At 39.3% G+C, this 14516-nt stretch overlaps 1 protein-coding gene across 1 annotated transcript in view; it reads left to right on the top strand.

Annotated features, from left to right (window-relative positions):
• The window catches only part of LOC139465031 (serine/threonine-protein kinase 17B-like), an 84708-nt gene extending 70526 nt beyond the window's left edge, over window positions 1–14182 (top strand). The window contains exons 5-7 of the mRNA XM_071246705.1: window positions 733–781; window positions 1367–1546; window positions 2431–14182. Coding sequence (XP_071102806.1) covers window positions 733–781; window positions 1367–1546; window positions 2431–2998 — 797 coding nt within the window. The 3' untranslated portion in view covers window positions 2999–14182. The remainder of the gene's footprint in view (window positions 1–732; window positions 782–1366; window positions 1547–2430) is intronic.
• Window positions 14183–14516: the final 334 nt, after the last annotated feature.

Below are 14516 nucleotides of genomic sequence, written 5' to 3'. Positions count from 1 at the left end.
TCTCTACTGGGGGTTCTCACAGCCTTATACAGTGCTTGAAGTTACAAGACTTCAATGTTCACTGATTATTTAAATCCTTAAACTTACAAGGCTTGAATTAGTGCACCTTATTGTGGTATTTGGAAGGTTAGGCCATGAACAGTTACAGAAATATTTCAAGGTAATAATGGGGGGTGGTGGGGTAGCCTAATGGTTAAAACCTTCATTCGTGACACCGATAACCCAGGTTCGATTCACACATGGGTCCAATCCATTTTCTTGTGTCCTCCACATGATATTGCGAAAAGCGACGTAAAACCATGTACTCTCTCCATTTCTCATCAGTGTGGTTAAGTGTTTAAATCTTTTCAAAATCTAAGGACAGAAAGGTGATGAAAAATACTTTTCTCATCAGAAGCCTCTTTTCATAATGAGAAGGTCACCAGGCTCTCCTGACAAGGCAAGAACCTTTTCAACCCGGGTGGCATCATTAAGGCAGAAAAAAAGAAGACAGCTCTTCCATGTAAATTCATAGAACCTATGTCAAAACAAGACTTTTCAGCGATCAAAATTCATTGCTTGCCTGTTTTATGTTACTTGGGTGAAGATGTGAAAGCCTGCGTTTTAACAGCACATCCAAGTGGAATGGCCTGGCTGATTGTGTGCCATTCCTGGACAGTGTTGATTGTTGCTCATGATATCAACCATTGGTTTGCCACTCACTCACTCATTCACTCCATTCTGTTGTTTCAGCTCCTGAGGTCCTGGACTATGAACCACTCAACACAATGACGGACATGTGGTAAGACTATAACAAACACACAACATGCACCAATCATTTGCACATGCAGTATGTTGGTGTATTCATACCTTTGCACTAAACTGTTCATCGCACATCAGAGAGATTTATGTAAGGTCTAAAACTATGAAATGAGTTCATTCCCTTCTGATATTCATCAGATAAGATTCAGCGAATCAGTGTTTAAAATAAATAAAATTGTCTGCCTACCATCAGGACCCACAAACTTTTGAACCTGCAGGCCCTGACTAAACTCTTCAGCCCCTCATTTATAAAACTGCAGCTTATGCTGACAAATAAATCCACATGTAAATATGCTGCAGGTCATAAAGACAAATACAAATTTGAAACTACGGCCCTGACACAAGTTCTACCTGCCACGGGCCTACAGGCAGGCGCTTATATCTAACACGGGGGAAATCGGGGGGTTTTAAAATTAGGAATCTGTCCAGACTACTCTTGAGCAGGATGATATAGATTCATGCAGGTGAATGAATTGATTTAAGAAACAGCTAGAATTTGTCAAGCAACACTCACTCATGTCAAAAGAACACATTAATGGCCCCGTTATCTGCTTGTGTGTTGCAGGAGTATGGGTGTTCTGGCTTACGTGATGTTGACGGCGTGTGCTCCGTTTGCCGGGGAGAACAACCAGGAGACCTTCTGCAACATCTCCCAGGTGAAACTGGACTTCCCGGCCGAGCTGTTCGGGGAGATCAGCGACCTCGCCCAGGACTTCATCTCCTGTTTGCTGGTCAAGAACCCAAGGTGAGTCTGCACCATTGAACCACTGGTTGAACAACCTTGTAGGCATTTCCAGGTTAGAATAGGTCTCCAGTAACCTATGGGGTTCAAGAACCGAAAATGAAGGGGGCTATAGAACCACTGGTTGAACAACCTTGTAGGGATTCAAGGTTAGAATAGGTCTCCAGTAACCTATGGGGGTCAAGAACCCAAGGGGAGGGGGATGATAGAACCACTGGTTGAAGAACCTCGTAGAGATTCCAGGTTAGAATAGGCTCCCAGCAACCTATGGGGTCAAGAACCCAAGGTGAGGGGCCTGTAGAACCACTGGTTGAACAACCTTGTAGGGATTCCAGGTTTAGACGAGGTCTCCAGCAACCTATGCGGGTCCAGAACCCAAGGCGACAAAAGGACCAGAAGTTGAGCACTTGTACCAGATGTACACGGGAGCTGGAAATTACCATTACTTGACATCCTCTTATAACAGGGAGAGATCCTGGACTTGTTCAAACAGAGGTCCATAGTTTTGGGGTTTCTGTCCAATTTTTGACTGGTTTCCACAAAGTACATGCCCATTTTTAATTTCGAAATATGTTGCTGATTTGCTAATCGAATACGCAGGGTTACTACACAATATTTTGATGATATGCACAAGTTTTATTTTTGTAGCGTATCTGTAATGTTTATTGCGTATGTGATACGCTTGGATTTTATTTTACTGCGTATTTCTGCATTTCTGATGCGTATTTTACGCAGATACGCAGCTTATCTGGAGCTCTGGTAGCATCATGTTTATAATATTGTACAGATTATTGACCAAACATGTAACTGAAGACAATGTTGATGCAGTAACTCTGGTATTAGGACATTTTGACCACATATTGAAACCACCCACTTTTCCTTTTCAGAAAACGATTGACAGCTCGTCAGTGTCTAGACCACCCATGGCTCAAAACCTCTGTGGATAACACTGTGGTGCCGTTACTGCCGTCCCCGTCGGATGCAGCTTTTGGCCTGTCTCAGGACCTCGGATCTACAGTCAACTACCACTCCAAGTCTCGGGAAAATCAGGAAAACTTCATTAACGGCAAACAGTTGAAGGCCGCGTCAACCAGCATGTTGATGGAACTGAAAGAAAAAGATGCTAATTCTTGCCTTAACCATCAGAAGAGTTCCATGTCTAGTGTTGACAAAAGGCGGTCTATGGAAATACCATTGAAAAAATTACGTAGTGACGATAACGGTGAGCAGCCACACAACGTCATGTGTGAAATATCGGCCAAGGCTGTCAAAGACAGTGTGAATATGTTCGAGAGCACAAGAACTTACAATGTTCAAAAGGAAGTGGATTTAGTATGTAGTGAGAACCAGAGAACGGACATGACGTCAAGAAGCGCTGACAAGGAAATAGACAGTAATATATTGCAAGTGTCGCCGGTGGAGCAAGATATATGCATCAAGTCGAGCCCGGATTAATGCTAGTTTGGTTTAGATAACTTACGTGTGTCATGTAAATGAGAGGTCACATGCCTAATACTCACTTACACAAGGGTGGTGGGTTGATGTCGTACTTGAGGCAGTGCCCCCCCACAGATTGAACCTGTTTCACGATTGTAGATATGTAGAAAAAAGCCTGTGTATATTGCAGAATTGAACATTGGATTTGAAAACTGGAAAACTGTTAAACACATATCGTTGTAGCATTGTTATGTGAGTAAAGTTTCACAAAAGCTCACGAACAAAATGCTTTTAACAAATCATGATCTAAAGGTGAATAACAAATTTAAGTGACCATCGTGATTGTGACAAATTCATGATTAAATGAAATTCACTTTTTGATTAGGGATGGTCTCTAAGTAGCGAAGTAAAATTATGATTGCTAAAATATTTTGTGCTTACCGTATTCGACATAATAAGAGCCCAGGGCGCTCTCAAAATTAGAAATAGGGGGATCTTATTGGAATATAACTTTGGTGAAATTTGGTAAATTTGGTGGTTTATGCTGACAGCCTAAAATGATACAAAAGAAAAGTCTGTGCATATTATACACAACAGATATATTTTTCCAGAATTTAATTGCCCATAATTAAGGGTGCATATAACACATGAGTGCGTATTATACACGAATAAATAAGTCTTGTGTACATTGATCAGTCGGAAGGGTGCTAATTGGGATCGTTCACTAGCCAATATATTAGCAGATATCACCTTGGGCGCTTATTACGTCGAATACGGTAATCTAAATATATTGATCTGACCTCCATCTCTGATTAGTGCCGTGTATGTAGTGTGACCCAAGTGTAAGTATACAAACAACACATTAGATTAATATAAATCAATAGAAGACAAAAAGGCCCAGATACCCTACTATTGCAAAGCTACAGGGAAACATGTACTTATCTTTTAAACTTGTTAACACCTCATGGGACAATGAAGTGTTATGGTCTGATGGATCATTTAAAAGCCTGCCTCGACTAAAAATGTACCATATTCGCCTTGTTAGGCACCCTGCTGCAATAACCGCCCTAGCCAAATTCTAGACCAGTCTGAAGTTCTAGCCTTATTAGACAATAGGGCCATCCATTGTTCCTGTCATACATTGCACTTAACAGAAAACATCTGCACAGACCTTTTTTATCTGAGCTTGTTCACTATCACCATCTCTGAATACAAATTCCACTCGACATGCATGGTTTTAATAAGTGCCCCTTTGGTCATATATCTAAGTACCCAGGGCACTCATCACAGCGAATATGGTACGTCTTGGTGGACACGACAAACTTAGTAATGATCCTGAATGGTAAACCTTATGTAATGGGAAGTATCCAAGATTTGAGTGTGTGTTATTCTGACCATTAACCTTTTTGTGTTGGAATCTTAAGGGGGCATTGTTTTCATTATTTTCCTCTTCTTTGAAAACAACTAACTTTGAATGTAGTTTAGGACAGATATGTATTCTGTCAAATAATTGATCATTTGTAAAGAGACAAAAACGTTGTTTTGAAATATTTGCCATGAAATGGTTGAATTGCATTGTATCAATGGTATTCAGAAGGTAACCTACTGTCAAGCTCCTTGAAGCACTTGTAAAATATATTTTGACAATTTGTCTGGATAAATTTATTGACTTCAGCTGAATTGTAGATGTAACAATGAACAAATCTCTACACATAGGACGTCCTTGTGTTACTTTTAAATAGTATTTATGTTAACTGAATCTGTAGATTTCTGTATTTTCCGGGTATTTTTTTTTTTAAATTTGCAATCCGAGAAGTCTTTTAAGTGTTCATCATCGTGATCATTTCAGTTGTGACTTGTCATTGACTTGCCATGTCTATTTGTGGAGTTTTTGTCAGATTACCTCAGCCCTTATTCCCTCAGTACCTCAAACATGGAGAAATCACAGAAACTCCAGTGCAGTCGTCTTCATTCATCAGTCCACAAGGGGGGAAAAACATCTGTTACTTTTAGGCCTCGAAAAGATTTTTCATAGTTTTCTCTTCCATATGCCATGTTTTACAAAAATATCAGCTCAAATTTTGGTTTGGTCTGGTAAAAAATCCAATTTTGAAGGATGTCAGTATTGTCCGGATTATAACAGCATGAGAGTTATCTCTCTTTGAAACTATGCCATTTAGTAATAAGCTTTCTACCTTTTCAGAAACCACACAGAAAATATGATTGTGACCCATCTGATGAAATCTTATTTGTATTTTCTCATCCTTATGATAATTGAGTTTCTAGGATGTGAATCTTCATTATGCATCAGATTAATATGGACCAGAAGATATGAGTTGTCAATATAAGCTGTGAGGACAGGAAGTACATATATTAGAGTTATTCATACTGTTCATTTCAACTTCTTGAAAGCCAATCAAAGTAGACACGGTCAGTCGAGACATTTAGGTATTGGTGTAGTGGCCATATGGTTGGAGTGTTAGCCTATCAAGTCACAGACTCAGGTTTGATTCCACACATGGGTGCAGTATGTGGACCCCCTTCTTGGTGCCTTTGTAGCAATACTGGGGTGAAATAACATTGCTCACACTTGGGTTGTTACGATGTCACGGTATGACACTTTGTCATGATATGATTGGACACTTGCCCCGTCAAGACGACACAGAGTTCCAGATAATTTTGCCATCCATTGAGTATTTTACTCACAAATTACACATTGAGTAATGAAAGGTTTATTTGGAATTCAATATACTTTAATCACCTGGGTCCCTGTCTATTGGGTCTAAAGTGTCGCAAATTGCTGTGCAGAATTATGTCCCTAAGGTGCGTCACAAGCCAATCATTGTTGGTGTGAATCCTGGTTTGCCCTGAGTACTGTTAATCTTGAAATTAACGTGGGCGTGAATTAAATGTGAAAAATGCGAGTGGTCCTTGCTTCTATTATTAAACATCGCATTTATATCAACAATAAGACATTTTTTAAAGCAGAAATAGCAACTTGGTATGTACCAGTGAATTGTCATTGCTTGGGTCAAGACAAGAGTTCTACTCACTTACGTCATCACTGATCACACCTGCAAGTCCAGACAGACATCACCAACCCAACATGGTGTCTTTGTTCTTTGTGACTGCGTCAAAGGCCGACACGAGCCAGCCCGCATGTACTGTTTTAGTGGAAGTACTCTGCTCAGCGCTAATAAGCAGTGCTATTCGGTGTGGGGTGTGTGATTGGATTAAGGTGAGGACGTTTTCTTTAGATGCTTGAGAGGAGGTGGGTGTCGCAATCATTTGAGTCGCATTTTTGGCTCGGGACCAGCGTTCACATTCTTTTGGAGAAGCATTAATTTCACGATTTACAGTATGTTTCTAGGTTTGTCAGATCCATGACCGTGCATGTGTGTTCAGCCAAAGTGGTAAATGTTTAAGACCTGCATCACTTTGGAATTTCCTCCCACATCAAGGTGACACACCGTGATATAACTGGAATACTGTCCAAAAGCCTAGTACATAATCAAGACTACCCGACTACACTCGCCTGTATAGTATTGTTGACCTCAGGATAGAACTATGAAATAGTGACAGAAAGCATCACACCCGGTGAATCGTTACTCCCCAAGCCCTTACCCCCTATTGGATGGCCCCTGGATTTATGAGATATTTTGTCAAGAATTAAATATGATCAAAAGGAAGAGAATATATGGATGTCAACTTCTTTATTTCTGAGTCAATGAAAGTCACGTGACACAGCACAAATTAACATCAGCTCAATCAAACCGCTATTTTCTATCAATTTTCAATTTGTTTTAATTCTTTTACAATGGCAGATTGAAATGTGTCGGTTAGATACACTTGTTGTAGCAGTAGCACCAGGGGTACATGTGGTTTGTGTGTCCCCTAGGTTTTATCCCACTGGCGGCACACATAAAACCACATGTACCGCGAGTGATACTGCCACAAGTTAGAATGTATCTTGCTCCTCATAATAAAGATATAATACATTATGTGTGTCACTTCTAAATGCCATTCAAAGACTGAAATATGATCAAACATTATTTTCACAAAACATATCTCCGTCAAGAGACCACTTTCATTGACCAATCGAGGATAGGACCAAAATAAGCTGCCATTGAATTCTTCACGACCATATATATACACATGCTTCTGGCTGTGCTCATGTCTATGCTGAATATTTGAATAGGCTTGAAATCTGTGAAACGATGTTCATGATCGATTCCTCGGACTGGTAATCTTTTACCAATCTTGTCCTGAGCTTTTTTAAAATGTGTATAGATTTGTTTCAACCTATCATTCTTATGATATTTAATTCTAAACATGATGGTTTGAGAAAAAAATTATAAGAAATGAATTAATTTAATAATGTATTTGTTCGTTGCAACAGAAAGTCACTATTCAGTGCACATACAAAAACTTAGTTTGGTATATGCAGGAATCATGTTAGATTTGATAGCAGCAAAAGGAAAAGCATGTCGAAGTTGTTTTGCTAGTACAGTCACCATTCCAAACAATTTACATAATGATCTCCCAATTTATATTTCACTTACATAAACATCAGTTTTCATTTTGTTTTAAATCATAAAATATATCATTTCCAAGCATCAAGATTTGACCACTCACTCCTTCATCTGACTACCCTGTCACGGTCGCAATCCCTTGCTCCGTTAGAATCCAAGGATGCAATTCTTGTTTAGAAGTAGATCCAATAATAATCTTGTTAAGAAACTACTTGGTCTTAGTGATTTGGCCGTTACAATGAGCTGTTTAATGATAAAATTGGGTCCCTGAATTATGACACTTTTTGTGTATTTCTTGCTTTGAATGCAATGCCGCAACTGCTCCCTTTATGATGATGTGATTTGGGTGACCGATGAATCAGCATAAATAAGGCCCCACAAAGCAAGGTTTACGTTAAGGTTTAAGACTAACACATAAAAATCTTTCATGATTTTATATGTTGGCATTAAGGCTTTGTCAATACTCAGTTTATTTGAAGGAAAATACATTCTACTTTCTGAGAGGATAAAAGTACCAAGCATTCCGATTAATGTGCGTTTTTTGCACGACCCAATTTAAAAATCATCAATTTCATACTCTGTTATTATTTATGTTGGATATTACTGAATCGGACTACTGTCCATCAATTTATCAAATGTTGTAATGCCTTGGTTATTAATAATAATCTGACCTTGCGTGACTTAGCTTCCGGGTTACAAAGAACAATTAGTTTCTAATTATGCAACATTAGCTTCATGTTTGTTTACTTTGTTGTGAGGATTGAATCATTATGCAGTCAAGCAAAAGTTTTTTTTAGTGATGGACACTTTATCATGCAGTTTGCTTGTAAATAACGCCCTTTTTGCGGGTTAAAGTTGCTTCTAATCTTTATGCAAAACAAGAAACAAAGTTCCATTTTCAGTAATGAGTGTTATTCAAGCAATATGTTTACTGTATAAATTATCTACAACTGTTAACGCCTTATTATTTTTTCATGGATGAAGTCTTAGATATAAATCTTGTTGAGAGTCTCATGTGCTTGGAAAAGGTTTCATGACCAAATTAATTTACTTAATTTGTTCAACAGTATTTTTTTTATTATTTTTCTTGCAATAACAAATAATAATTAATTGTCTATATCTTTTTTTAATGGCTTAAAATTTAACAACTTTAACAATTATTCTTTTGATAATTTTCTTTTTCTTCACGCCAAGTCAAATAATTACAGTAATGAAAAAATTAAGAAATTTTTCAGATGTATTAACTTTCTTTTGAGAAGTAGCTTTTAATTATATATTTTTTTTATTTTGAGAACTAATCCAATTATCAGAAAACCCCAACATGTGAGACAGCCCAAGGTCATGTTAACATTAGACTGTTGTTAATCAGGTTAATATTTCTACATTGTTTAGTTGTTGCATGAAAATAATATATTTGAATTGTTGATGCTGTTTCTATTACAACTGGTTCCATCCTTTCCACAAACATTGCACAATTTTATCTGGGAGAGATGAACAGGGGAAGTTATGATAATAACCTCACTGAATAGTCTAAGAAAGAAAAGAAAGTTTTTGTGATTTTTTTAGGCCAGGAATTTGATCATGCAGTTGAGGTCATAGGTCAAACGTTCAGTAGTCCACTTGAACAAGGCGATGATAATGTTCCTTGTGATACAGTGTTGTGTTGAGGATGTAAGCAAAGCGTGACCTCTAAATTGTGTTGTACATGTGGGTCAACTTAAGGTCAAGGTCACTACAGTTTAGCCCTGTTGATACTGGCTTTATTTTTCAGTGTTATGATCTCGACCCAAGTTCATTCTCTCCCTAATTTATTCAGTCAAGTGCCTTCGCCTTGACCATATTTGGTGAGGTGTTTTGAGCAGTTTAAGCACTTTTTATCACCAAGATGACAGGTATTCAATGGCAAATGGTTGCCTTGTTACAGGGAACCAATATTGAACATATCAAATATGTTGTTGCATATGTGTATGTTGTACAATCCATTCACCAGTGTGTTGCTCCTTGCATGTTTTATCATTGACAGACAAAATATTGTTGCTGAAAAATCGTAGGCTATTATTCCAGGTATTCCTTTAACCAGCTTTTTTCATGGTAAATAAAAGAGAGGTAAAACTGGTTTATATTCTCTATCCAAGAGACCCGAGCACTGACACCTTGGTTACAGCTGAAACAGTTGTATCCTGCCAAATATTTCTCCTTTATTCCCACGTGTATGTGTTGTCATGACGATATTGTGCACAGTTGACTTCATTAGTTTACTTTGTACAGTGTAGGATTTTACATTTTGACTTTTAATGAAATAGTGTTTCATATAGGACACAAATTACAGCATGTAATGTGTTTATTTTAATTTAAGGAAAGATGTTTCCAATCTGTAAATTCTGAAACATTTATTTATCATATTATTAGCTAGAAATTATGTGATTCTGGACTATATAAGCTGCGAAGTGTGAATGTTCATCTTGATATGTTATACGTGCTGAGTTGTCAGTTTTAAAAAATCTGGGTTTCTTTCAGTAATTCTTCTGCATTCAGTGACTAAATACTCATTCGTATTTTAAAGCATTATGATTCAAAATCTTTTAATAATAATTTTTTTTGCGAATCTTACGTGATTCAAGCATTACAAGAATCAAATCTTCAGGAGGAGGAAATAACTCCATGACATACATTGAGATTATTTTGTCCATAGAGCTTGATTAGCGGATAAAATAATTCTGAATGAATCCAACCCAGATTGTATGTTTTATTTTTAGAGTATTATGTCTCCAGCATTACCATTGTATTCATACAGCAAGCAATTGTCAGCTTCCTTTTGTTCCGTGGCTATAGAATTGTGTTTATGACTGAAAACCTTATGCTTTGTAAAGGGAATCTAGCTCAACCAGCATTAGCACAATCAAAGTAAGTGTGTGTTACCTGCCTCGTTACCTGTCTCGTTACCTGCCTTTGATAATTTGTAAGATGGCAGTAATTTGTTTGAAGACAAATTTGCAATAATTTCTGTAAAATTGGAACTTATGTTGGAAACTTTAACTTAATTAAATGTTAAAGTTTGTCTACCCAGTTGAAGTCAGTCTGAAAGGTTCTGGCTGTCATAGTACCGCTGGTGTCAAGTCATTACAATCTGGTGTGCCAGGATAAGTGCGTATTATTGTCATGTCTTGATATAAAATGATACTCTCACACCACATAAAAGAATTTGTTGTTACCCAATCCTAAGGGTTTTAAGAAACAATTGCATGCTAAATTCAGTTCAGGTTGCACATTTTAAGATATTTACCATTCCAAAACTAAGTACAGTAGGACGTATTGTCTTGGTTTATTTCATACCTGTCAACCTTACTATGATGACTTAGCACCACAGTAACAGGAATGGGTGTCTTCCTTTAGGCATGCCAGAGACCTAAACCTACGATCATGGGTTCGAATCCCAGATTAACCCTGCTTTTGATCCCTAGTTCGTCAGCATGACACCGTGATCAGGAGTTTCACAAAGTGATAACCGTGTGAGGCCTGCATCACTTTAAACTCTTCTCCCACATTAAGCTGACACACCATGATATAACTGGAATACGGAACAAACATTGTTTAACCTGACTCCCTACTAGGGCAAAAACCCTTGTTATTCCAGTTACTGTAAGTCTAGATAACATAACAGTATGTCTGTCACGTATAGGAACAAAATTATTTGGTGATATTTAAAAAAACCCAGCTGATCACAAAGTACAAGTAACTCCAAGGCTTTTGTTTCCAGTTATTGAGCTAGTTTCTCTTGTCTCTGTTGTATGTAGATAACGATTGACACATCTCAAGGTGTAAACTCTTTCCGTGTCATGATGTTTCTGGCAAAAACAGAACTGATGGAATGCCCTCAGTAATCTAATGAAGCCATAAATTTTGACATTTTGTTGAGCAATATCCTTCACACTCAATTTTGTCACATTTAACAAGGATTAAAACAATTGTCATTTTTATTTTCCATCAAGAGGCCTGGAGATAATGATGGCCCATGTTTGCCCACTTGAACTGCCACATTTATGAAATGATGAAAAGCTTTTTAAAAAGTCAGGCATGTGACCATACATGTTCATTTGACTGTGAGATAACTAACTTTTTGTCATTTCAACTCTTACAAGAGATATAGGTACAAAGAAATTTGGTGGGAAATTTCTGCGTGTATTATGGACTTGCTCATTGTTACATCTGCTCCAGATGTTAAAAAGATGCCTTTTTCTTTCTTTCATTGATGCTCGAAGTCCAAAACTGGTCATGAATGTGTGAATTTCTTTTTATTGACAAATTGATGCTTCTTTAAAGTGTGTGAAGGTTTTTGTAAACCAAAACTTTATGCTTCTAGAAAAATAAATCTATTAGTTCTGTATTTGCTACCATCAAATCGTGCTTAAAAGACATGGGTTCAGTTCCAAGAAGCAGTCTCAGAGCTATGACAATCTTAACTCTCATTTTAACGTGGACTTACCACTATCTTAGCACTAACATTGCTTTGTGGAACTGGCCCATTTCCCAGACTCTTTGTGTGTCTACAGACTGTCTGGCAAGAAATGGCTGACTTTGTTGAAAGTATTAGACAACAGTATTCTCAAACGAAAAGCTCAAATTTCTGTTTCAAGACAAATCAGCTGAATCGTTGAATTGAAAATGGCAGTTTTATATGCCAGCATAGCCTAGAACTGATTGTCTTAGAAATTCAAGCTTTTCAGCTCTAAGAGAGACTTGAAATTTCAATGTTATGTTTGATGTATTTTGTGTATAGAATTTTGTGAATATCACAGTAACATTTTCTTCAAGTGTTCAAATTTAAGAGTCACCTGCCGAAGTATACTGATTGGGACAGAAAACATTTTCTTGGAGACTTTTTAAAATGTTTTTCTACATCCTCCATGTCTTGGTTTTAATGGTTTCAATTTTATAAATTGGAATAACCTTACTGAACATGGTAAAGGTTTAGGAAAATACACGAGGGTATTTTGAGAATATGTTAAGACCTACCATACAGTCATCCAGTGTTGTACGTCTGAGACCTGCTTTACTTCCTTCCTCATTAAGCCAGGATATAACTGGAATACTGTTAATAGTGGCATTGAGACCCATTTCAGTCACTCACTCACTCACTCACTCACTCACTCACTCACTCCAAGGTTTTAATGTCCAACTGTAAGCACTTCACTGTTGTTTGTAAATTATGCCATTCGACAGGTTTTTGGATGATGTTGCTTCCAATATGGTGTCATGCCGCAATCTGTTTCCACCATTGCAAGCTGTATGTGGTAGGTGCCCCAGCAGTATTGTCTGTGTTTCCACCAGTGCGGCCTGAGTGAGCTGTGAGGGAGGTGCCCCAGCAGTATTGTCTGTGTTTCCACCAGTGCGGCCTGAGTGAGCTGTATGGGAGGTGCCCCAGCAGTATTGTCTGTGTTTCCACCAGTGCGGCCTGAGTGAGCTGTGAGGGAGGTGCCCCAGCAGTATTGTCTGTGTTTCCACCAGTGCGGCCTGAGTGAGCTGTATGGGAGGTGCCCCAGCAGTATTGTCTGTGTTTCCACCAGTGTGGCCTGAGTGAGCTGTATGGGAGGTGCCCCAGCAGTATTGTCTGTGTTACCACCAGTGCAGCCTGAGTGAGCTGTATGGGAGGTGCCCCAGCAGTATTGTCTGTGTTTCCACCAGTGCGGCCTGAGTGAGTTGTATGGGAGGTGACCCAGCAGTATTGTCTGTGTTTCCATCAGTGTGGCCTCAGTGAGTTGTATGGGAGGTGACCCAGCAGTATTGTCTGTTTCCACCAGTGTGGCCTGAGTGATCTGTATGGGAGGTGCCCCAGCAGTATTGTCTGTGTTTCCACCACTGCGGCCTGTGTGAGCTGTATGGGAGGTGCTCCAGCAGTATTGTCTGTTTCCACCAGTGCGGCCTGAGTGAGCTGTATGGGAGGTGCCCCAGCAGTATTGTCTGTGTTTCCACCAGTGTGGCCTGAGTGAGCTGTATGGGAGGTGCCCCAGCAGTATTGTCTGTGTTTCCACAAGTGTGGCCTGAGTGAGCTGTATGGGAGGTGCCCCAGCAGTATTGTCTGTGTTTCCACCAGTGTGACCTGAGTGAGCTGTATGGGAGGTGCCCCAGCAGTATTGTCTGTGTTTCCACCAGTGTGGCCTGAGTGATCTGTATTGGAGGTGCCCCAGCAGTATTGTCTGTATTTCCACCAGTGTGGCCTGAGTGAGCTGTATGGGAGGTGCCCCAGCAGTATTGTCTGTTTCCACCAGTGTGGCCTGAGTGATCTGTATTGGAGGTGCCCCAGCAGTATTGTCTGTGTTTCCACCAGTGCGGCCTGAGTGAGCTGTATGGAAGGTGCCCCAGCAGTATTGTCTGTGTTTCCACCAGTGCGGCCTGAGTGAGCTGTATGGGAGGTGCCCCAGCAGTATTGTCTGTGTTTCCACCAGTGCGGCCTGAGTAAGCTGTATGGAAGGTGACCCAGCAGTATTGTCTGTGTTTCCACCAGTGTGGCCTGAGTGAGCTGTATGGGAGGTGCCCCAGCAGTATTGGCTGTGGAGAGTGGCCAGTTGGTGGCGTTGTGCAATATGTCCTCGTGTCAGCCTCCTCTGTTCTGTATATATATCCCATGTTGACTGTAGAGCTTGAAGATAACATGTGTCACAACTATATAATAAAGCACTAGAAACTTGAATTGTGTTTATTCTTGTTCCCAAAGTGGTTACCAGAACCCTCACTTTGGGATTTCACTCATCGAGATTCCAGGCTGGAGTTGGTCCCCAACAACCAATGCTGGTCGTAAGAGGAAACCAAATGGATCAGGTCGTCCAGCTCGGTGACTTGGTTAATTGTTTGTTACGTTGGCAAGTGTTTGTTACGGTGGCTGTCGGCATGGATCGATGCTCATAATTCCAATCACACAAGGTCAGCGCTGTCCATGCCAAACCGGAAGTCGGTACCCTTTTCTCGTTGGACAGTAAAATATGTAATATCACCTGAGCACATGAAGC

Source organism: Haliotis cracherodii, unplaced genomic scaffold, assembly GCF_022045235.1.
Source record: "Haliotis cracherodii isolate W230 unplaced genomic scaffold, xgHalCrac1.p SCAF_17, whole genome shotgun sequence".
NCBI lineage: Eukaryota > Metazoa > Mollusca > Gastropoda > Lepetellida > Haliotidae > Haliotis > Haliotis cracherodii.
The sequence above is the reverse complement of the archived record's forward strand: the minus strand, read 5'-3'. Positions and strand labels throughout refer to the sequence as shown.